Source organism: Oryx dammah, unplaced genomic scaffold, assembly GCF_014754425.2.
Source record: "Oryx dammah isolate SB20612 unplaced genomic scaffold, SCBI_Odam_1.1 HiC_scaffold_26, whole genome shotgun sequence".
NCBI lineage: Eukaryota > Metazoa > Chordata > Mammalia > Artiodactyla > Bovidae > Oryx > Oryx dammah.
The window spans coordinates 26,192,291-26,216,117 of record NW_024070210.1 but is presented as its reverse complement, the minus strand read 5'-3'; the positions used below and the strand labels follow the sequence as shown (position 1 = coordinate 26,216,117).

The 23,827-nt window shown below is 40.0% G+C and overlaps 1 protein-coding gene across 4 annotated transcripts; it reads left to right on the top strand.

Moving 5' to 3' along the window:
* The first annotated feature begins 1,941 nt into the window (after positions 1-1,941).
* Positions 1,942-23,355, top strand: PPP1R36 (protein phosphatase 1 regulatory subunit 36). 4 transcript variants are annotated; one of them, XM_040226284.1, is made up of 11 exons: positions 1,942-2,052; positions 2,849-2,913; positions 9,258-9,344; positions 10,220-10,317; positions 10,415-10,481; positions 12,382-12,480; positions 17,242-17,376; positions 21,776-21,818; positions 22,146-22,324; positions 22,414-22,605; positions 23,105-23,355. In XM_040226284.1, the coding sequence occupies exons 1-11, from the start codon at positions 1,987-1,989 to the stop codon at positions 23,286-23,288; spliced, it is 1,215 nt and encodes a 404-aa protein (XP_040082218.1). In that variant the 5' UTR covers positions 1,942-1,986; the 3' UTR covers positions 23,289-23,355. The 4 variants fall into 4 exon arrangements, with proteins under 4 accessions (XP_040082218.1, XP_040082222.1, XP_040082221.1 ...); XM_040226287.1 differs by lacking the exon at positions 2,849-2,913 and adding an exon at positions 9,090-9,177 and having other exon boundaries at positions 1,972-2,052; positions 23,105-23,347; XM_040226286.1 differs by lacking the exon at positions 1,942-2,052 and adding an exon at positions 2,168-2,260 and having other exon boundaries at positions 23,105-23,347.
* Positions 23,356-23,827: the final 472 nt, after the last annotated feature.

Genomic DNA, 23,827 nt, shown 5'->3' with positions numbered 1-23,827 from the left:
TTATATTTCCATATTAGGTTGTGAGTTTCTAATGTCATTTTAAAAAAACTGGTGGAAAATCTAATAGATGAATGGGTCACTTTAAAAATAATGATTTAGAGTCATAAAAACAATTTTTACTTCCTCTTTCGTTAGGGTCTAGTGACACAGAAATATAAGATGTTACCTTCAGAGTTATCCAGGGTTTCCTCTAAGTATTAACAGGGCCCTTTAGCACAGCTGTGGTAACTTGTCATGTAACTTATGTAGGTCATTGTTCTGGGTTCTCAATTCCTTTATTTTTACCTTTAGTTTTGCATATTAGACAGCCTAAAGTTAAACACAGTAAGGTATAAAAGATCTTTGGTTTTCTATTAGCATTTCTTCATTCATTTAGCTAAACTGAAGAGATTGCCTGGAAGTGTGATAAATGGGTACCACTGAGAGTTCTTGTTCTTTCTTGGTCCTTTTTGGAGCTTCAACTCATTATTTCTTCTTGTTCCCACCCAAAGTTAAATACCCAGGTTGGAGAAAAGCTTTTGATGACTGGGATATGTTGGTGAATTCTTTTCAAATGAGTCATCTTATAATAAGCCAGCCTCTTAAAGGCCATAGCCTCAAAGCAACATTGCCAGTGTACTGGTGGGTTTCCTTATACCTGAGCGAATTAGAGCAGTTACCAGCAGTGGACTCGAGAGTGGATCATGAATCTAGGTGTTTACAATTTTATACTACTGTGAACAGTGATTGTGTGTTACCAAGTAGACTAGGATGGTGGGGTTAAGGGGAAGCAGTGGAGTGTCTATTGCTCTTGTTTGTAAAGTTTATGCGAGGAACTTCCCCAGTGGTTAAAACTCCACCTTCCTATGTAGGGGGTGCCAAATTCAATCCCTGGTTGGGGCACTAAGATCCCACATGTGTGCAGGGTGCAGCCGAAAAAAAACAATAAATGGGTGTTACCCATCATCCCACCAATGTGGGATTCATAAGTTTATATGAAAATAAAATCAGGTATTTACTGACCATCTATTTAATGCTAATTAAGTTGTGGGGCTAAAACAAAAGCAGAATATGAGGCATTCCCAGTCATACAGTGTCATTTAGCATTGCTTACCATCAGTGTTAGAAGGGGGAAAAAAACAATCTGCATATCAACTCAGTTGCAAGAAGAAATTACAAGACACATGGTTTGAAAAGTAAATGCAGGAATGAAGTTGAACGTGGACTTCCCCAGGTTGCTCAGTGGTTAAGAATCCACTTGCTAAAGCAGGAGAGAGGGGGTTCCATCCCCTGGAGAAGGAAATGGCTCCCTACTCCAGTATTCGTGCCTGGGAAATCCCATGGACAGAGGAGCATAATGGGTTACAGGCCATGGGGGGGTTGCAAAAGAGTTGTACACAAATGAGAGACACTGTTGAATACCCACTGACACAAACCAAGGTTCTTTGCTTTCTGCAACATTAATTCTCAATACTTTAATTCAGGATGATCCTTTACATACATTCAGTTCAGTCGCTCAGTCGTGTCCGACTCTTTGCGACCCCATGAATCGCAGCACTCCTTAAGAATCCTCAAACACCGATCATTTGGGTATCTTCAAACGACTTCCACATCAGAAACCTTGATTTCCACGGTTGCGCCACTCACGCCACGCCACGCCCCCCCCCCCCCCCCCACCCCGTCCCAATCAATTTAGTCCCAGCCTGGATTTTGTTTCTCCAACCTGGATTTAAACTTCATTTCGTGCTATCAAACAAAGGGAGCCTCCCTATGGAACTGAATCTAGTTTTTCTAATTAAAAACAAAGCCAACTGACCCCTAAGCAAGAAACCCTCGGGCAGCTTCGCAGTGAGATGCCAGCGAGCCACCGCAGCCCAGGGTGTCGGCAGAGGCGGGAGCTACGCCCATCAGCCGCAGCGGCGTAGGAAGCAGGGTCCCGCCCCCAGCCCCGGCCCCGCCCCCAGTCACGGTTTCCAGGCGACGCTCTGAAGCGGCCAGCGGGAGACCATGAGTCAGGTTGGGGAGTTTTATTCGAGGCGGCGGCGGTTGGACTCTCAGTCTGCCCTGTCGGATGTAAGTGCCCCTTCGGCTGACCCCACCCCGCGGCCCCCGCCCACCTCCGGCGCCCGACGGGGCTCGGTGGCTGGGCCGCGGCGCCCTCCACTGCCTCAGCCGCGGCCTTGCCCTCCGCGCCCCCCGGGCGGGGCTCCGCCGTAGCCTAGGGAGAGCCGCACTCGACGAAACCTGGGCAAAGTGGTCTACGATAAACCAGATGATGGAGGTATGTTCAGCAAACGGTCAGAATTGAATTCCGGCTCCCCACGCTGATATCCAGATGTAGGAAAGTTCTACCTCACCACCTCTGATGGGTTGTCTGCAAAATAAGAAACCCTCGGAGGAAGCAGTCCTGCTCGGTCCGGCTGGGACCCCCGGAGAGGAAAGGCTCCGAGCTGGTGGCTACGCAACCTTGGAAAGTGCGAACCTGTAGTACGCTCGCTTGCTTTTGAAGGCCTGGGTCAGGGTTACAACAGGTGTAGCCCCTCTGAAAGATGGGGGCTGCCTTGGGCACCAGTTTATTGTGGTCTAAGTCCCAATTGGTAAATTGCTATGGTGAGCCTTGAGGTGATGCAGGCTCTTAGCCTTCCGCTCTTCCTTCCCTTCCTTCCTTTCTTCCCTACCTTCCTCCCTTCCTTACTGTCTACTGAAACTACACCCCGAAATAATAACTTAAAATCCTGGCATCAAGTTTTAAAAAAGAAAGTTTAAGGCTCTATAGCGTTAAAGAGCAACTATTGTTAAAAGTTCATTATGAATGTTGATTTTAAATTGAACCTTTAATTATTTTTGCTGCCATCATTTCATTTTACAGCAGTTGGGATTGCGATTGGGGATGTGGTACTGGAAAGATGAAACCAAAACACTTGAATTCAGAAGGTAAATTTAAACAAAATTTTATTATAGCTTTTGTGGAAATTGCATGTGTTTGTGTAAAAAAAAAAATCAAGCAATACAGAAGAGTACAAAGAATAAAATGAATGTCTCCTGAAATCTCACCATCTAGAGATAACTATTTTGGCAGCCTTCCAGATATCACTTTCTGATGACATTTATCAGCTGCTTCCTATGTACCAGAAACTGTGCTAATCAGTTTATCAACTCTTTGAAACAGCTGCATGTTAATCCACTTTTACATATGAAGAAACTGATGTCAAAGAGGTAAGAAGTTAGGAAAGCTAACAGCCTTGGTCATATCTCACAGCTCAGATGTTTTAAATCTAGGTCTACTTGGTTAACACTGTATTATTAACTACTTTATAAAATTGCTTTTTTGAGTTATAGAAATAGAGTTTTACATTAATGAGATCATGTTATACCTGCTGCAATAGACAGCAAATTTTACAAGGTAAAATTATTAGATTAGAAGAAAGAAAGAAAGTGAAAGTCACGTCTGGCTCTTTGTGACCCAGGCCAGAATACTGGAGTGGGTAGCCTTTCCCTTCTCCAATTATCTTCCCAACCCAAGGATGAAACCCAGGTTTCCCGCATTGTAGGTGGATTCTTTACCAGCTGAGCCACAGGGGAAGCCCAAGAATACTGGAGTGGGTAGCCTATGCCTTCTCCAGCAGATCTTCCCTACCCAGGAATCAAACCAGGCTCTGCTGCATTGCAGGTGGATTCTTTACCAACTGAGCTACTAGGGAAGATTAGAACTAGTTTTAATTCTCCACTGGGAAAATATTGACTCCATTAAAAGTGTTTTGCTAAACTAACAAGACTAGCCACCATCTGCTATGCACCTGTTATGTTCCAGGCATTTGCATATTTTTCTGATTCTTAAAACAGCCTTGAAAAGTGAGTGTTAATATCTCCTCTCTACTTCATAGATGAAGAAACATGGCTCAGAGAGATTAAGCATTTAAGTCAAAGTCATACAGCCAGAACAGCAGAACTGACATTTCGAACCAAGATTTATCTGATGCCAAAGTCCTTTCTACTTTAAACAGTATCTCCCTCCAATAGACTGTAAGCCCTCAGTGGCAGGAACTGTCTTAATCATCTTCACATCCCTGAAACCATCTCCAGAATTTCACAGAGTAGGCAATCACCAAATGCACTGAACAAGTGCATGCTGTACTGAGGACATGGGGGCTGTGGGAGGGAATTTGGAGTGTCATGTACCCAGATAATCTGCTTTGCACAGTAACAGCTTGATCTCAGGAGTGTTCAAGTTCTAGGACATCAATTTAAGACCTTGGAAGTTTCTTCCATGGTTTTGGTCTCCCTCCACCTAGGGTAGATAGGCTACCTTTTACACCCACTAGCCCACAGGAGTTCATAGACATCTAGGTACTCTCAGATTCAGGTCAAAAGAAGATGACTCCTTTTCCTCTCCCCCACCTTGCAGTTCCTGGCATCTTTCCTGGATGAATGACACTGGGACTCTTACCTTTCAGAGAAGTAGTGGCCTATTCCCAGGCAGAGTTTGTCTGACCTTTGCAGATTATACCCTGAGGAGGATAACTATATCAGAATATAGCAGTATACCCATTACCTCCATGCATGAAATGACACAGTAATGGGCAGGGAAAGGATGGTCATTATTTCTTAAGAAAAAGACCATGGAGAGTGGTTTGGAGGGAGACCTGGGTTCAAATCCTGGTTCTGCTACTAATTTGGTGGTCCTACTTTGTCAAGTTACTTAGCCTTGTTAATTATAAGTTCCTTATTCAGAAAATTAATGCCTTCTGAGGAGTAAATGAGGGCATTGCATAGTTCATCAGCTTGCATGCCCATTCCTTTCTTATTTATTAAAGAGGGAATACCTTGGAGATTTTCCTGGCTATCCAGTGATTAAGACTTCTCCTTCCAGTGCAGGAGCATGGGTTCAATCCCTGGTCAGGGAGCTAAGATACCACATGCCTCAGGGCCAAATATCCAAACATAAAACAGAAGCAATATTGTAACAAATTCAATAAAGACTTTAAAAATGGTCCACATCAAAGAATCTTTTACAAAAAGGAATACCTTTATTCACAGGTGAGTTGGCCCACAAGACATGCATCTCTCTGATAGAGTGCCTGTAGTTCTTTCATTTCATGTTTCAGGTGCCTTCTTCCAGCTGAGAGAGAATCAGCCCCTGTCTGAGTCTTTGCTAAGGTCATGGACTCCCCTGAGGACGCACAGGAAACTACACCTCCAGAAGCCTTGGACTTATTTTTCAACATAGCCTAAGAAAAGACTCTAGTAACCCCTGAAGAGCTCTAACTGGTGTGGAAGCCAAGAGTGGTCCAACCCTCTGCATCTTAGTGATGAGTTCTAGGAGAAAATATGACTTTTTTCTCATTTGTTTCAGGGCAAAGGAAAATGACATGATTGTTCTAGAAATATCAGGAGAGCACATCAACACAACGTGGTCTAAATAGGTTGCCAGATTGAAGGGGGAACTATGAAGATTGGAAGAAAGTATAGATCTAGGTCAGACTGTGGTTTGGGAGCCAATCAGAGGTGCAATTTAAGGGACAATTTTCAATTATTACTAGTGCTGCTGCTTAGTGATTCCAAAAGCACTGTGAGCATAGACTGCTTTCAGAGCTATGGCAGGACACTCACAAGAAGGAATCTATCTCACCATCTGAACCAGAGGATGACTTTAGTCAAGTTAAAAACCACTCAGACAAGTGTGGGAAGGTGTTACGTGTCCAGAGGTCATAAAAACAAAGATGAAGGTTTAGCAGTAAATGTCAGACTGTTGGCTAAGGGCATGCACTGCCACAAGTTTCAAATGCTGAGACATGGTCAGCCTCTCTGAGCCTTAGTTCTCCATCAGTAAAATGACATCCATGTACTGGATGATCTTTTTGATGTCCTTTAACCCCAAATTCTATGATCTTATGACTTTATAATTTTAAGTTCACTTGACTTAGTTCACAGACCTGATCTGTAAGATCCCAAATGTGTCCTTTTCCTTATAAGGCTCTCTCATGTCCAGTTTAACTCAGGCAAACTAATAGGGGAAGAAATGTTGAATTGTAGGGATGGATCTGAAACAAGGTTAGGAGGGAAAGTTTCATTTGTCATTAACTGAGATTGGGTGTTTCTGTATTCTCTCATCTTCTAGAGAAGAGAAACCAGGAAGGGCTGGTGACTTGAAATTTCTCTAGCCTGGGGGGAGAGTTAACAGCCAATGGCTTATAAGTGCCCCAAACACTTTGATGGTCCAAGGGAAAACTGAAAACAGTTTTGTGTTCTTGTTTAAGGTGGTTATATTAATATCAATGCTGCACACTAGATATCCAGTAAGCAGAATAGACTTCACAGAGCTGTTAGAAAATGTCTGAATGTTTAGGGGAATTGACCATCTTGTTAAAGACTATCTAAATGGTCTGTCAATAGAATGTATTGACCACATACTGCTTCTTCCTCTATACCTCTATCAACATTTTTTAAGGTATGCAGGTAATATATCAATACATTATTTTTATTCTTGGAGGAGGAAATGGCAGTCTATTCCAGTATTCTTGCCTGGGAAATCCCATGGACAGAGGAGCCTAAAAGGCTACAGTCCAAAGGGTCACAAAGACTCAGACATGACAGGCTGCACGTGACGCAAATTCTTGTTATTAAAAAAACCAAACACCTCAAATAATACAAAAGCATACAGCTGGGGAAGATAGCTCCCTTCATCACCATACCCCCTCTCTGTCCTATCCAATCCCCATCTCTCTCTGGAGAGAGCCACTATCACCATTTGGTATCCTTTCACTTCTTTTTTTCTCACCATTCCCTCAGTATTTCAGCACACCCTCCCCCTAAATACCCAATCCATGGAGACCAGTGATAAGAAGAGGACAAGAAAGAATGAAAAGTTCAGGAATCATCCGCTAACCAACTTGGTGCCAATGTTCTAAAAAAAAAAAGAAAAAAGTCATTCCCTTGAGGTGACATTTTTAAAAGTATATACATGCTTTTAGATTCTAACCTAGTTTTCAATCTGAATATTGCCAGGATGTTGGCAAAAACTCCTGGAAGAAGACAGTACCAAACTGATTAACTTTATTATTCCCATGGCAGGTATTTCTCTAAAATTATGACTTTGTGGGCAACTAATGCCAGAAAAAATGTAAAGGAAGTTGTTTCAAAACTTATGTTGACAAGGATATGGTAAGAGTATATGTGCATGCTTAGAGAATGATTAAAGTCTGGGGAAAAGTGCTGCTATCTACTATATCTACACTTAAACTTAACAAAGAGACTTGTAACTGTGGGCAGAGATGAAACTTCTAGGTCATGTTATCAAGGTGGCATTATTTCAGGCAGAAAAATAAACATCATAATCCACAATGGCTGCCAAACTAATGTATTTGGTAAATACCACAATTCTCTTAGAAAATGCACTCTTTAGGAACTGCATCCTACTGGTCTTTAAAAGACTTTTTTCTGTTTTCCTATTAAACATTTTGTGCATTGACTATAATCAGAGAATGTTTTTTTTTTTTTCTTATTGAAGGATAATTGCTTTACAGAATTTTGTTGTTTTCTGTGAAACCTCAACATGAATCAGCCATAGGTATACACATACCCACTCCCTTTTGAACCTCCCTCCCATCTCCCACCCCATCCCACTCCTCTTGGTTGATACAGAGCCCCTGTTTGAGTTTCCTGAGCCATACAGCAAATTCCCATTGGCTATCTATTTTACATATGGTAATGTAAGTTTGATTCCATGTATGTATGTTAGAATACAATATTTATCTTTCTCTTTCTGACTCACTTCACTCTGTATAATAGGTTCTAGGTTCATCCACCTCATCAGAACTGACTCAAATGTGTTCTTTTTTATGGCTGAGTAACATTCCATTGTGTATATATACCACAACTTATTTATCCATTCATCTGTTGATGGACATCTAGGTTGCTTCCATGTTCTGTTGTAAATAGTGCTGCAACGAACAATGGGATACATGTATCTTTTTCAATTTTGGTTTCCTCAGGGTATATGCCTAGGAGTGGGATTGCTGGGTCATATGGTGTTCCTAGCCAGGAATATGGAATATCTCACCATCTGTTTATGTCATCTTTGATTTCTTTCATCTGTGTCTTATAATTTTCTGTGTACAATTCTTTTGTCTCCTTAGGTAACTTTATTCCTAGATATTTAATTCTTTCAATTGCAGTGGTGAATGGGATTGATACCTTAATTTCTCTTTCTGATTTTTCATTGTTAGTATATAGAAATGCAAATGATTTCTGTATATTGATTTTGTATCCTGCAACTTTGCTAAAATCACTGATTAGCTCAAGTAATTTTCTGATACTATCTTTAGGGTTTTCTGTGTACAGTATCATGTCATCTGCAGACAGTGAGAGCTTTACTTCTTATTTTCCGATCTGGATTCCTTTTATTTCTTTTTCTTCTCTGATTGCTGTAGCTAGGACTTCCAGAACTATGTTGAATAATAGTAGTGAAAGTGGACACTCTCGTCAGACAACACTTATTTTTGATATTACAGCAATGCCTGACACAGAGTATGGCCTCAGTATATATTTATTGTTGCTTAATTGTGGTCCATTGTTTGTTAGGCCCATTACTGCTCAGTAATGCTTATTCACAAACTAAAGAGTCTAAGAAACCCTGAGTTAAGTAAAGGGTCCTGAAACGTTCTTAGAGATAATCGAGCTTTTAGAAGAGTCCACAGCGATGACAACTGAGTCCTGCTTGGGAGGCAGGACTGCCTGGTGGGTAAGCACATGGCTCTGTAGCTAGAGAACTGGTCCCGATTCTGGCTCTGGCACTTGCTAAGTGATCTTGATCAGTTTACTTAATCTGTTTCTAAACTTCAGTCTTTCTCATAATGGAAAAATTGTGACAGTAGCAATATTTTCCTTATAGAGTCGCTGTGAGGATTGAATGAGATCATACTTCAAAGCACTTTGCATGTAACAAGTACTCAGTAAATCAAAAAAATCCTTCCAAATCGATCACAAGCCTTCTATTTCTTGTGAAGTTACAGCTGGATTTTCAGATGAAATGATTTGTTTATGGTGGTATTCTGGGGGCTAGTGATACGTAGATGCTGAATACAAAGTCCGATCTTTTCATCTTTTCCTAGGTGGTTGTTCCGCATGTGAATACATGGATTAAGAGTGGATGTGCCTCCGATTCTCTCCAGGACACTCACAATACATATCAGTCCTAAGGTTCCATGAGCTGTGGCAATGCTCTGATTAGTTTCTCCCAAGAAAAGATTAAGTTCCTAATTTTCTCATTTCTATTACAGTTTTACACCTGCAGTAGAATCCAAGGAAAGAGGAAAGAAAGGCAAAGCAGTTCACTTTGTTGAAATTGATGGCCCAGCTTCAGACAGGTAGCTTAACTACCACCATGGCAGTGTTGCTAATAGTGCCTCTTAGCAGAATGGCTTAAGCCTCTACAAACTCTTAAGAAAATATCACTCCCATCATCTTAAGTTGAAATGCAAATACGCATCAAGGAAAGAACATGCACTATTTCACAATTATGATAGGAGCTAGTCATCCCAATAGTGTATCCTTGTGATAATTTGGCTACAAATGAATTTTCAGCTTCTTATACTTTTAAAAAGAATTGAAAATGATAGATATGCCAAAAACAGATGAGCTAAATGTTCTATTTTGGGTGAAATTGGTATTTTCATTTTATGTCAGGCAGTATGCATTCCTCCTATCCCTAGCACAGTATATACAATGTTTAATAAAATATATTCCAAAATGATCCTATATTAAATGAAACCCACGCGTAACACTCAGGGTCTTCTTACTTTATAGTAAATACTTTCTGTGCCTCAGGATAGATTAAATACAACTAAAACCTTTCAAAGTACTATTAAAGGGCTTCCCTGGGGATTCAGTGGTAAAGATTCCACCTGCTCTGCAGGAGATTCGAGTTCCATCCCTGATCTGGGAAGATCCCATATGCTGTGGAGCAACTAGGCCTGTGTGCCACAGCTGTGGAGCCTGTGCTCTAGAGCCTGGGAGCCATATCTGCGGAGCCCATGTGCTGCAACTGCCGAGGCCTGCATGCCCTAGCCTATGGTCCTCAATGCAAGAAGCCATGGCAATGAGAAGCCTGCTCACCGCAACTAGAGAGTAGCCCCTGCTCTGTGCAACCAGAAAACCCCTTGCAGCAACAAGGACCCAGCATAGCCAAAAATTAAAAAAAAAATTTTAAAGCACTACTAGAGACTGTCATATCCCCTAACAGGGTGACAGATAAAAGGTTTGCTCTAAGAGACGATAAGTCACCCAGAGGCTTGGAGAAACGGAGTCAGCAGGGCAACGTTACACTGCATGATGCTAAATGTGAGTAACTGTCATCATCCTTACATATGTTCCCTGGTGTCGGCCTCTAGGGCAGCAGTTTGTCCCTCTTTCAACTGTCCATCTTTTCTCCCTTCAGTTGTGGCTTTGCTTTTGCTACAAGATACTGAGATGCCACGTATCTGTTCCTTTACAACGTTTATGAGGTATGTAATGCTTGTGAGACATTTTAGATCCTTTATCTTTTATTTTGAAGTCATTCCATCTGATAAATGGTGAAAAATCTGAGTTTAGGAGAAAGAGCTGGCTCTGTGCTAGCCATCCTCTCAGGATTCTGTTTCAAAGACTGAGACCAAAGGGAGGAAAAGTCAGGTCACAGGAGCCCAAAGTAAAGTCAAGGAGTATGGAGAGCATATTGTCAGAGTTCCAATGAGTATGCACTGTGTGTATGTTAGTTAAAGGGTATGCTCACTCACTGGAGATCAGTGTTCTCCACTAGTTATGTCTGGCAGCCCCAAGTACTCGGTGTGTGACTCTGGCCCAGCTTCTTGTCCTTCTTAAGCGTCAGTTCCCTCAGATACAAGTTTGGAAGTCCTGCTGTCCCAGGTGGCTGTTCGTGGAAGGTGCTCCACGTGACAGCTGCACTTGCGACTGCAGGTGGAAAATGGGTATCCTGAACTGTGGGAGTGCCTTCAGATTCCCTCAGCATTCAGTGAAGACCATTTATGGGAAACATCTGAGAGTCTCTGCCTGATGCTTTATTCTATAGCAGGAGCACACTCAGCCAGACTACAGGGCAAGTTTGGGGCACTAGGGAGTCAGCGTCCCAGAAGCAGCCTCCAGTCAGTGACGTGCTGGAGGGAGAGATAAATAGCCCACCTTCCACCTATCAGGATAACTCTTGAGTTTTCTACACTGTCTCCCAGAGTCCCCCATGGGACCGAACTACACAGTGATAATGAACTTCTTAGCAGCCCTTTTCTATCTCACCTCTCTGCTCCCTTACTGATGTTTTCTCTGATCACTTCCAAGTATACTACTTACTCTCACATCTGTCTCATGGCACGTTTCTGAGAGAACCCAGCCTAGGACAGGTGATTATTAATATCATGGGAAAAAAAGACTGCACTGCTCATCTTCATCTTGCTCTCAAGGTATGTTTAAGGAAAGCATGCCACAGTAAACATTTCCATCTGGGGCTAGAAAGGAAGCAGCAAAAATTTTGTAAGAATATTTGGAAAGAAAACAAAGGCTTTTAGTTTTAAAACAAATGACATAAGACTGTAAATCAATGCAATCTTTTTAGAGAGCAAAACTTATGAAACTTTAATGTACAGATTTCTGTGTCCTAGCATTTTCACTTCTAGGAAGTTACTCAAAAATGTGGCTATGAGAATGATGACTGCAGCGATGTCTATAATATTTTTAAAAAACCTAAATATCAGTACAGGATTAGTTAAATTATGAGCTACAGAATACTTTATCCAGCTGTTTAAAAAAATGAGAAAAATCTATACATGGTATCATGGAAAGAGGTCCATCCTACACAGATAAGTGACAGAAGCAAGTTGCAAAGACTTGTGTATACAGCATTGTCCCATTTGTTACAAAAAAAATTAAGGCATATATTCATGTATATGTGTGTGTGTTGGTAGGGGAGGACCTTATATGTGATTGTCTGTGCTCTAGAAAGGTTAGGATGGATTCATGCCAAACTCTTAACAGTGGGTACCGTTAAAGAGTAAGATGGTGACAAAAGAGCGAGGGGAGAGTCCTTCTACCTCGTACATTTGTGTACATCTTTTAAACAACAAAGTTACCTATAATATAAAAACTTTTTTAAAATGAAAACTAACTGATAAGCAAAATTGTAATTCAATTGTGACCTCCTAAAATGTTTTGTTTACAAAAGTCAGATTTCTTATATCTTTAACAGTTATAGTAGGTAGAATTTTAAATGTAAACTAGTTGTGTGATGGGTATGCTGACATGTGTTTCTACTTATTCTTGTGTTGTGTGCCCATGTATTCTTTTATGACTAGCTTCATGATTGAAATATGTTGTCATTATTTTAATGACATTATTTTAATTTTAATCTCCTCATAGGAATAAGAATCTTGACAATTTCCTTATGGCATTGTTGTACTACTTATATTATTACTTGGAAAAAATCTCACAGGAAAAGAAACCCAAAAGCTATATGATGTAAGTAGAATTTTATAGTGTATTTTTTAAAAATTGATTTATTTATTTCTGGCCAAGCCTCGGGGTTTCCAGGATGTTAGTTTCCCACCAGGGATTGAACCCAGGGCCCTGGCAGTGAAAGCACCAGTCCTAACCACTGGACCACAAGGAAATTCCCCATAGTGCACTTTAAAGCTTTATCACTGCCAGTATTAGAACTAACTTTTGTGTAGGCTAAAGAGACGATGGAAATTGAGAAATCTTGGATTATTAAGATTAAATGTTTATTTAATGTTTCTCTTGTAAGATAAAAAAATGTTTATTATTATTAAACATTTTACAGGGAAGAGTTCTCCAGTTTTAACGCTCACTGAATAATTCAGATAGGTATTCTGTTAATGAAATATTCCAAATAATATAGACCAGCAATGCCCAATAGAAGAGTATGCTCAACTTTTGAGAGCTATGTATGTAATTTAAACTTTTCTGATAGCTATATTTTTAAATTGCAAAAGATACAGGTGAAATTAATTTTAACAAGGTATTTAATCCAGTAACTCAAAAATATAATCATTCCAACTTGTAGTCAATGTTAGGAAGTTCTTAATAAAATACTTTTATTTAGCAAGTTTTTGAAATAAGGTCTATTTTATAATATTCAGAGGAATTGAGGAATAGCTGAGCATTAGCTGCTCAAAGTGCTCCGCAGCTACATGTGGCTCACAGCCATATTGAACAACATGGATATAGATAAAGGGTTTGTAAGCATCTAATTTAAAAAACTAAGAATTTAAAAAAATTAATAGGTATGACCCAAATGATATTCCACATCAGAGAAGAAAACAAGATTTCATAGGCTACATATGAAGAATTTAATCACTTTAGGTGGAGGTGGCTCAGAGCTATACAGGGCAAGAATCTGGGAACTCAGCGTCCCAAGCAGAACAATGCCTCTCAGGCATGGTGACCTTTGCAAGCCATGAAACTTTCCCAGTGCCCGCCCCAGTACACATGGAACCAACCCAATGATTTAGCTCTTAGGAATGCTGGATAAGAGTCATCAGTTTGTTGCTGTGGAATGTTTTCAAAATGCAAAATCCTTGCACATAAACAAGCAGCCTGAGAAACATTTTGTGGACAGATGAATGTATTGGGATAGCAGTTTTCTAAGGAACCAAATAAATAATTCAAACATTGCTACTCCAGTAAAGCCATTATAATATGCAACATCCACCAGAGCAGCCAGAGATCATGAAGTGTTTCTATGGTAGCAGAGGGGCTCAAGCCAGCTGTGGGCTCAGAAACTTTGAGAAGTCTTACTGTTTCCAAAGACAAAATTTATTAGACTTTGGTAGCATATTAGCTTTTATTTTGTATGGTGTTTTCAAATTCTGCAGATTATTGCTACTCAAGCCAGAGACATTGTTTCAGTTCTTAATCTATAAGAATAGATAACAGAGAAGAAAGGTTTCTTAGTTATTTTTTGAAATGTACTAAAATTATAGAACCCACTAATTGGTTGGGGGTTCCCTGTGGCTCAGCTGATAAAGAATCTGCCTGCAGTGCAGGAGGCCTGGGTTCAATCCCTGGGTGGGGAAGATCCCCTGGAGAAGGGAATGGCTGCCCACTCCAGGATTGCTGCCTGAAGAATTCCATGGACAAAGGAGTCTGGGGGCGCTACAGTCCATGGGGTTGCGAAGAATCAGACACAACTGAGCAACTAACGCTCACTTTTTTTTTCAGTGATATTTGTATATTTTCATAGAAGGAATCAGTTACAGAATGACTGAAAAATTCAACCCTTAAAAGTAATGGTTCTGTGGTGTGATTCTAAAAAAGCATAACCTCATTTTCAAGTCTCCATTAGTTGATTGGTTTATTTATTATAATAGAAACAAATTAAATTGAGATATCTGGGCATAACTTAAAAATTAATATCAGTCAAAATAATGAGGTCTAACATAGAGATAATAGTAGCATTCACTTTCAGTTATTGTCCAGATTAGATAAGATAATGCATTTTATCCTAACCTAGTGGTTGGCACTTGGAAGGAAAGCCTATAACCTGTGAGAGGAGAGGAGGGAGAGATACAGAAAGATATCAAAAATACACTTTGATGATCTTAGATGACTAAAAGACCTCATTCCTGAAGAAGTCTTATCCCCGTTTTACAGATGATGAAGCTAAGGCTCAGAGAGTTTAAATAGCTGGCTGGAGGTTACCTGCCAAGTTAGTGGTGGAGCTGAGACTAGAATGCACATCTCTTTAACTCCACAGTCTATGTCTGTGTGGTATGCTCTCATCCCTTACTAGTCAGATTGGCTTAATGTTGCTAAGGTTATCCATTTGTAATTAGGACTTATAGCTTCTGAACAAAGGTTCAATTACGTATGCAGTTTTAAACATCATACGTATTTTCAAGTTGTTACAAGCTTCATAATTGTAATTTTTAATGGTGGCATAACGTTCCTTCAAGCCACTATATGTTAGTGACTTATAAATCTGCCTGTTAAAAAGCAATGTAATATAGTGATAACAGCACAGACTTTGGTGCCTGGCTTAAATCCCACAGGGACTCATATGTTAGATCCTTGTCAAGTCCTTAAACAGTAACTGGCTGTGTTACTATAGCCTGTATTACTATTCCTATTATCCCTCTATTTTATATATTTTTGGAGTCTCCAGGTTTTCTGATAGACATAAATAATTGCATTGATATCTTCATGTATTACATTTCTCCCCTAACTTTGGATGGCTTTTTAAAAAGAAATTTACAGGAGAGATTGTTGGATCAAAACGTATGACCAATTGTGTGGCACTTGAAATCATTACCAAAATTTTTTCCAGAGGATTGTACCTGGATTTGTTTTAAATGCCAGGCTCTACCCAGACTTAATGGAACCAAAATCTAAAAGATTGGCATTGGGAATTTGGACTTCTAGCAATTACCCCAGGTGAAGTTTTTTACATTTATTAAGACTTGAGAACCATTTGCCCAAACATTTCAAACCATTTCTTCGTTGTTGTTTGGTTTGCTTTGTTTTCAGCAGAGCAGCAGGAGAGATTAACTATTGGCGGATCTGGAAAAGTAGAGGTGAAGGCTGCAGGTGGTGCTTCTGAAGGAAACAGGGAGGCTGGAAAGAGTGATGGTCATTGGGGTTCTCGTGGGAGAGTATGTGTTGGGTTATATGATATTTGGGCATTTAAAGTTGGAACCCACTTTTATCTATTGCAGAAGCTCATGTTATTCTGATGACTCACAGCCCTTCTCACCACGTGTGATAAAGTTTTGTGCTTGGAGACATCTATATTATCCTTAAACCCACTCCCTTCCCCCCACAGCTTATCCTCCTGTGGTTAGTCTAGTAGTTAACAACAGAAGGGGCAGTATGCTGTTCCTGTTGTTTAAAGTGCGTTTCATCTGGTTTAAATCTTTCTGAAAACAAAAGGGCAAGAACAAGATAGTGCCACTTTCAATAGCAATCATTGGAATATATTGTTGGCAATGTTGTTTCCTGCTATATTGTACTGCGAAGCTTCTAAATTTAGGCTTCAGACATGCAGTAACCTAAAAACAGATTGTCTTTTAGAAAGTATATTTGCAATTCAATTGGATGGGGCTGTGTTTTACAGGGAAGCAGGGAGGTGCTTGTAATTGATGCCAAAGTTCCCAGAGTAGTTCCTCACTAGTGCCTTTTTAGCAAACAAAGAACTGAGGGTGGGCAAACGTTGAGTAGTTCAAACATTGAGCCACCAAACATAGTAGTAATGTCAGAAAACCCTCAGGAAGCTAAGGTGGGAAAAAGTCTCCATGGCTGTTATAGCAAAATAGCAGGAAAGTGGGCTGCTCACTGCCTCAGAAACTAGGATAGGGAATTTGTTAGTTGAGCTGTTCTCAATTAGGACTGTCTGCGTATAAAATTAAGGGTACATCAGTTCAGTTCAGTGACTGTCGTGTCCGACCCTTTGCGACCCCATGGACTGCAGCACGCCAGGCCTCCCTGTCCATCACCAACTCCTGGAGTTTACTCAAACTCATATCCATTGAGTCCGTGATGCCATCCAACCATCTCATGCTCTGTGACCTCGTTTCCTCCTGCCCTCAATCTTTCCCAGCATCAGGATCTTTTCAAATGAGTCAGCTCTTCACATCAGGTGGCCAGAGTATTGGAGTTCAGTCCTTCCAATGAACACTCAGGAGTACATAGCACAATGTATAAAGAATCTTTAAAAAATTAATACTCAGGACTTCCCTGGTGGTACACTGGATAGGAATCTGCCTGTCAATGCAGAGGACACAGGTTTGATCCCTCATCTGGAAAGATCGCTCAGGCTGCAGAGCAACTAAGCCCATGAGCCACAACTACTGAGCCCATGCTACAAAGCCTGTGCCCCGCAACAAGAGAAGCCACTGCAATGAGAGGCCCTCACACTGCAACGGAAGAGTAACCCTCTGCAACTAGGGAAAGCCCGTGTTCAGCACCGAAAACTCAGTGCAACCAAAAATAAATAAATTAATAATATTCGGCATAAATTGAGATGCTGATTACAATGATAAATGTCAAAGGACTTGGAGGACCTTCCTCTGCCGCAGCTCAAATAAAAAAAAAAAAGAAACAATAAGTGAGATGTGTTACTCACTTCTGTTTCAAAATAGTTTATATTTCTGACTTTTCCTAGTTGATAAAGACATTTACCAAATTAATCCAGATTATTGTTTTTCTTTTCAGGGGCCTAGCAGAGAAAAAAGAAATTAATCCAGATTATTGTTTTTCTTTCAGAGGCCTTGTAGAGAAAAAAGAAATGGAAGTGATTATCAGTAAGTTAGAAGCAGCACAGAAACACTTGGCACAGAAGTACTGTGTCCTTGTCCTGGGCTTGGGAATGCCCGATAAGCATCACATGAGCTGCGGAAAGTAAGCACACATTTAGATCTTCACTTGTGTGTATATCCACATCCTTACGACCCTTAACTTTGACTTTTGGTACCCTTGAGAAAGACTTACTCTTTGTTGTACAGAATAAGTGGGCTCAACTGAGACTGTCTGAAACTCATGTGATGTAGTATTGGAGAGAGCCAAGTGAGTCTAGGAAGAATCTCAGCTGATTTTTTTTTTCTTTCTTTCAATTAAAGTTGATTTACAATGCTGTGTTAGTTTCAGGTGTGACATATTTTAACAGCCTGCTACCACTTGGGTTTAAATTTCTTTCAGATTGAATAGGATTGAAACATACATTACCATACGTAAAATAGATAGCGAGTAGGCAGTTGCATTATACACAGAGAGCTCAGCCTGGTGCTCTGATGACCTAGAGGGGTGGGATGAGGAAGGACAAGTGTTCAAGAGAGAGGGGACATGTGTATACTTACTGCTGATTCACAATGTTGTATGGCAGAAACCCAACACAATATTATCAAGCAATTATCTTCCAAATAAAAATTAAAGTAAGAACAGTAAAAAAAAAAAAAAGTCTCTCAAATTATATCAGCTCGATGAAATCTTGCTTTTCTGTTGCCAGACAAAGGCTGCTTGGCTGCGCTGGGTGAGAAGCCAAATGATGGGCCAGTGTTGAAGGGGTATTGGGTGTGTCCTCTGCCCTTGTGCTGCTTGCTTTTCAGAAACAGTTGTGGGTATGAGTAAGGTAGGAGTAGTAAAATGACCCCATTTGTGGAAGGATATTTTTTACCTTAGGACGACAGTTTATAATAACTAATATAATTAAACATTTAAACTGTCATATCACAGGAAAGTTTGGGATCACAGGAGAGAAAATTCCAATCCTTAACCCAAAAATCTCCCTCTCTGATTTCACAACGTTACCAACATTCACAACATCACAACAATACTGATTTCACAATAGCCTGAAGACCTGTCTCTGGTCATGGCCAGACTTTAAAAATTTTTTTAAACTTTATTGGCAAAGAACCCGATACATAATTTCTCTCTCTGCACATTCCCCCGCATTTTTTAAAATACCAATATTTGTATTGTATATACTTTTTTGTGTTCCACATTTTTTTTCTGTGAACCTTAATCTAGTATTCTGCTTATATAATCTCACCTGCTATTTTGAATAGCAACTGTGGTTATTCTGTCATATAATGTACCAGCTTGGTTAACCTTTCCTCTTGTGTACACTTGTGTAGTTTCAGTTTTTATGCTTACTGTTTTTACATTGAATATCTTTATATAAGTAACTTTGTTCATTTGCACTGTTCATTTGTTCATTTGTTGTTGTTGTTATCAGTCACTGAGTCATGTCTGACTCTTTGCCACCTCATGGATTGTAGCACTCCAGGTTTCTCTGTCCTCCACTATCTCCCAGAGTTTGCTCAAATTCATGTCCATTGAGTCAGTGATGCCATCTAACCATCTCATTCTCTCCTGTCCCCTTCTCCTTTTGCCTTTAGTCTTTCCCAGCATCAAGATCTTTTCCAAGGAGTCAGCTCTTCGTATCAGGTGGTCAAAGTATTGTAGCTTTAGCTTCAGCAACAGTCCTTCCAAGGAATATTCAGGGTTGATTTTCTTTAGGATTGACTAGTTTGATCTCCTTGCTTCCAAGGGACCCTCCAAAGTGTTCTCCAGCACCACAGTTGAAAAACATCAGTTCTTCAGCGCTCAGCTTTTTTTATGGTCCAACTCTCACATCAGTACATGACTACTGGAAAAACCATAGCTTTGACTATGCGGACCTTTGTCAGCGAAGTGATTTCTCTGCTTTTTAACATACTGTCTAGATTTATCAAGAGTAAAGTAGCTAGGCCAAAGCAGAAACTCAGTTGTGGCTGTGTCTGGTGGTGAAAGTCCAATGCTGTAAAGAACAATATTCCATAGGAACTGGAATTGGAGTTAAAAGGGAAAATGTAACAAATCTAGACAGCTCCCTAGTGTCTTTTCCTCTTCGTCAAAGGACACTTATCCCATTATGGGGCCACATCCTCTTGACCTCATCTAAACTCGGTTATCTCCCAAAGGCCCCATCTCCAATTATCATCACTTTGGAGGGGTTTTAAGGGCTTCAACATATGAATTAGGGTGGGGGAAAGACACATTCTGTCTATGACAAGGTTAAAAAAAACACATACTCTAAAAAACATTTTAAAGTACATCTTTATTACATTGTATTTTTTTATACAAACTTTTAAAAGAACTCATGTTTATAAGTGATTGCCTCAGTACATTTCCTGGAGATGTTGGTCTTTCTGCCATTGTGGGCAATGTCACCTGCTTTGGAGAATAATCAGTTTTTTAGCTCACTACCCTCATTCACATAACAAATTTTATATAGGCCAAATTGCTGAATAATGGATATTGAGTAAAACAGATTATAACATGACTTTACCAGAAAAAGTTGTTAATTGGACATGGGTGTTGATTGTATCCTTGCATGAAGTTTATATTGCTCTTTTTGGTTGTTTTTATTTAGAGAAGATAAGGACAATGTTTTTGCCAGTTACGAGTTATGACCTGATTTTAACATATCATTCTTTAACTTCTTCCTGCTGTGAAGAAGCTTCTATTCTCCTTTGTATTTTCTCACTTTTCTTTCTAATGTATGCATACTTAATGTTGGACTAGACACCTTCTACTGTTTATCTCTGGAGATAAAGATTTCAGTAGAACCAGTAATTTAGCAGCTGTTAATTTAGTGCTTTCATGATTCTTGAGAAGTAGGAGGACATGTCTTTCTGTTCTAAATACTGCTGTGAAATCCTGATATTACAAAATCTTCAGCAAAATTTTGATGAACTTGTTGAGTAAAACCGCTCTGTGTTTTCCGGGATAAGTAAGAAAACCCCCAGATGGCACAAACCCATAGAACTGGATCTGATCTTTGGTTATGGCCGATTCTGGCTCTAACCCCACCTCTACCCTGGAAGGTATGCCCTCCTCCTCTGCTGTCAGTACAGCTGTCCCCTGACCGGTGACCAAAGAGACTGGCGGTGGGGATGGGAATGGGGACAAAGGGGTTTCTTTGAAGCTCAGGTGCTTAAGTCATCTTTAAGTCCTTCTCCCCAACCCTTACCTTCAGTCACTTGCACCAGGCCCTCTTTTCCCTCCCCCAAGCACATGCCTTTGAAATTTCTCTTCCCTTGTACAGAGCAGGCCTTGACCATCTTTTAAACCTAAGGCAGCAGGGGGCCTAGTGGGAACACAGTTTTTTTTTTCTCTCCCCAGCCCAGAACCCCATATGTCTGGCTCTAGGCTTTACACCCCTTCAGGAATGACTGAAAATATGATTTGGTTTAGAGCTAAGAGTCTCATTTAGCAGGAAGGAAAAATAAACCATATAACAGACCATGACAGTCTCTGAGTTTACCAACAGCCTGGCTTCCCCCTCTTTCCTTTGGATTCCACCCTCACAGGTGAATGTAAGGCCTCTTTGTTGACCAGCATGGCAGCCACTTACCACCTGTGGCTATTGAGTGCTTGAAATGTGGCTGATCCACATTAATATGTGCTGTAAGTGTAAAATATGCACTGTACAAAAAGTTTAAAAGTGAGTAAAATAACTCACTGATAATTTAAAATATTGATTACATATTGAAATGATAATATTTGGGGGTAAAATAAGTATATTATTAAAATTAATATCACCTGTTTCTTTTTACTGTGGCTCCTAGAAGGTTTTAAGTCACATTTGTGGGTTGTATATTTCTGCTGGATTATGCTCTTATCAACCCGTGTCTGTTTTGTTTCTGATTCTTTTTGCATCCAATAGCCATAACCGCTGTTTGAGATTTTTGTTCTTTATTTTAAACTCAGTCTCTAGTTCTTTATTTCCATTCCTGCTAATGCCTTGTGTTACCTCTTCACCACCATTCCCCTCTCCTCACTTCCCTAACATACACTTTACCAGATATATTTGGAAGAATACATTTCCTTGTTGGCTTGTTTATCCAGAATTTATACTGATTATGTATATCTTGAATTTCTATTTATTTTAGCTTTTTTTATGAGTCCCACTTTATTTTTTTAATAAAGTGTAGTTAGTTTACAATGTTATGTTAATTTCTGCTGTACAAAGTGATTCAGTCACATAAACATCATTTTTCATGTTCTTTTCTGTTATGATTTATCACAGGATATATTGATTAACCAAACACTAGGGTTTTTGATCTGGGTAACCTAGGAAGTTGAAGAAAAAGACATTGGCACTCATTCACAGTGCCTTTTTGATAGCATTTATGTGAGTAAATAGTTATGAGACCATTGGTAATAATCTGCAAAGAGGCCTTTTGAAGATAAAGGATTGCCTAGATCACTGAAATATTGAACTTCCCTTTCAAAGTTATAATTTGTTTTATTTCAGGGGAAAAATATCAGATACACAAAAAGACTGGAAATTCTTTGAGGTGAGTCACTTACCTTTGGGGACTCTGCTCTTTGACATGAAACATGAAGTATAGCAATAACCAATAGTTATTTTTCAGGCACATATATTTAGTAAATATCTTCTAGAAAGGATACTAATAAGCTGTGTGCCATTCCTTAAATCTTTGGTCTGATTTTCCTCCTGCAAAAGTGAGGACATGTATAAGTTCCCACAGCTCTGCAGGCATGTGGAGAGAGTGGCTCATCTTGGTTTGCATCTCCTTAGCAGTGTTCCATAGACAGGAGTTTCCCATGTCATTTTTCATGTCATAGCTGTGGACTCTGATTCTTGTCTGTGTCTGTCGTAGTCCTTTTATACATTCTGTACATACGTAGCCTGGATTGTCTTCCGACGTCAACACTTCACAGAGATTGAGGAAGAAATAGGAAGGCTCTTTCGTTCCAACATGTTCAACATTCCTCGAAGGAAGCGTGAGGATGAAGAGTCAGGAGGGGAAAAGAAGCGCATGACTTTCGTACAGTTCAGGTATGACCTTTTGACTCTCCTAAGTTCAAGGACGTTGCTAGGAAACAGGATCATGTGACCTGAATGTCATCCCTGCTTCTCCCTGCCAGGAGAATGATGGCAAAACGCCCAGCGATTAAAAAAGCCATTAACATGCGCTCTCCAGTCATGTCCACTCTGCTGCCCTCTCTCAGAGAAAAAGCTCAGAATGTCTCTGAGAAAAAGTACCGCCAAATAGGTGCGAAATTCCCAGCCCAGATGCAAGAGCCCAGGGAAACTCTGGACTCTTTGCACATGCCAATGTAAGTGGCCCCAGGGGAGAGGAAGGAGAGATGGAGTGTTGTGTGTCACTTCCTAGTTGGGCCCAGGAGGGGCAGGGGCTCAGACACAGTGCTTCTGCCAGAAAGTTGAACAAAGGTGGAAACAGTCTTCCTACCATCCCTGGCTCCTGTCCACCTGTTTTCTTTCCAGATCAGCTCTTGGTATACGCATGTAGGCTAGAAAAAAACTAGAAAGTTATACTAGACTTCAGACAGTTTTAATTTGGTGAAGTAAATAGCAGACTTTGTAAGACTGAGGTTTTCCCATTAGAAGAATAATCTTTGGGAAATGTATGAAATCTTGCTAGGTGTCAAGTTTTTGGGCCCATATTTAAGACTACAGTGGTGATTCATAGAAATAGGGAAAGCTTAAAAAAAATAGGTGCATAAATCTGTGTGTGTATGTGTGTGTGTGTATAACCATATGCCTTAGTCTTAGACCTCAGCAAAGATTCATCTATACTAGTAATTCTTTCCACAGAGTTGGCATCTTGGGGGAGCCTCGATGTCAGTTCAACCCCCATACCCTTATCCCCCTTGATCCAGAAGAAAGCATGAAGTCTGGAAAACCGTCTTCCCTGATAGAAAGAAATAACATGAGGATTCAGGATACACTGGACTTAGTCATGAGAACACTGTCCTCTCAAACAACATTCCCTAAATAATCTATACATTCCACTTCTGTAGTTAATTCCTATATTTGAAGTAAACTACTTTGACTTAATCACTTTATATAAGACTAGTGTTTATTATTCAACTTTAAAGCTTATCCATATTATTTTGCTAAAAGTTCAACAGTAGACTAAAGAATTCTAGGAAGCTTTTGAGAAGCTCATTTTCCTATATTTAATAATTTTCTTTGTTAATTATTTACTTCCTTGGCTTTACATGACTATTTAGAGTAATGTATAAGGACATTTGACTTTTTATACTGCTCAATGAACAATGCAAAGAAGTAGAAGGAAACAATAAAATGGGAAAGACTAGAGATCTCTTTAAGAAAATTGGAGATATCAAAGGAACATTTCATGTAAGGATGGGCATGATAAAGGACAAAAATGGTAAAGACTTAACAGAGGTAGAAGAGGTTAAGAAGAGAGGGCAAGGATATACAGAAGAACTGTACAAAAAAGGTATTGATGACCCAGATAACCATGATGGTGTGGTCACTTACCTAGAGCCAGACATCCTGGTGTATGAAGTC

What these genes read in the sequence shown, in the direction of transcription:
- PPP1R36 (XM_040226284.1), top strand. Translation starts at nt 1,987, where the DNA reads ATGAGTCAGGTTGGGGAGTTTTATTCGAGGCGGCGGCGGTTGGACTCT. An exon ending in AAACCCAAAAGCTATATGAT is followed by an intron (nt 12,481 to 17,241) that starts GTAAGTAGAATT and finishes TTTTTCTTTCAG; the next exon opens with AGGCCTTGTAGAGAAAAAAG. An exon ending in ATGACTTTCGTACAGTTCAG is followed by an intron (nt 22,325 to 22,413) that starts GTATGACCTTTT and finishes TCTCCCTGCCAG; the next exon opens with GAGAATGATGGCAAAACGCC.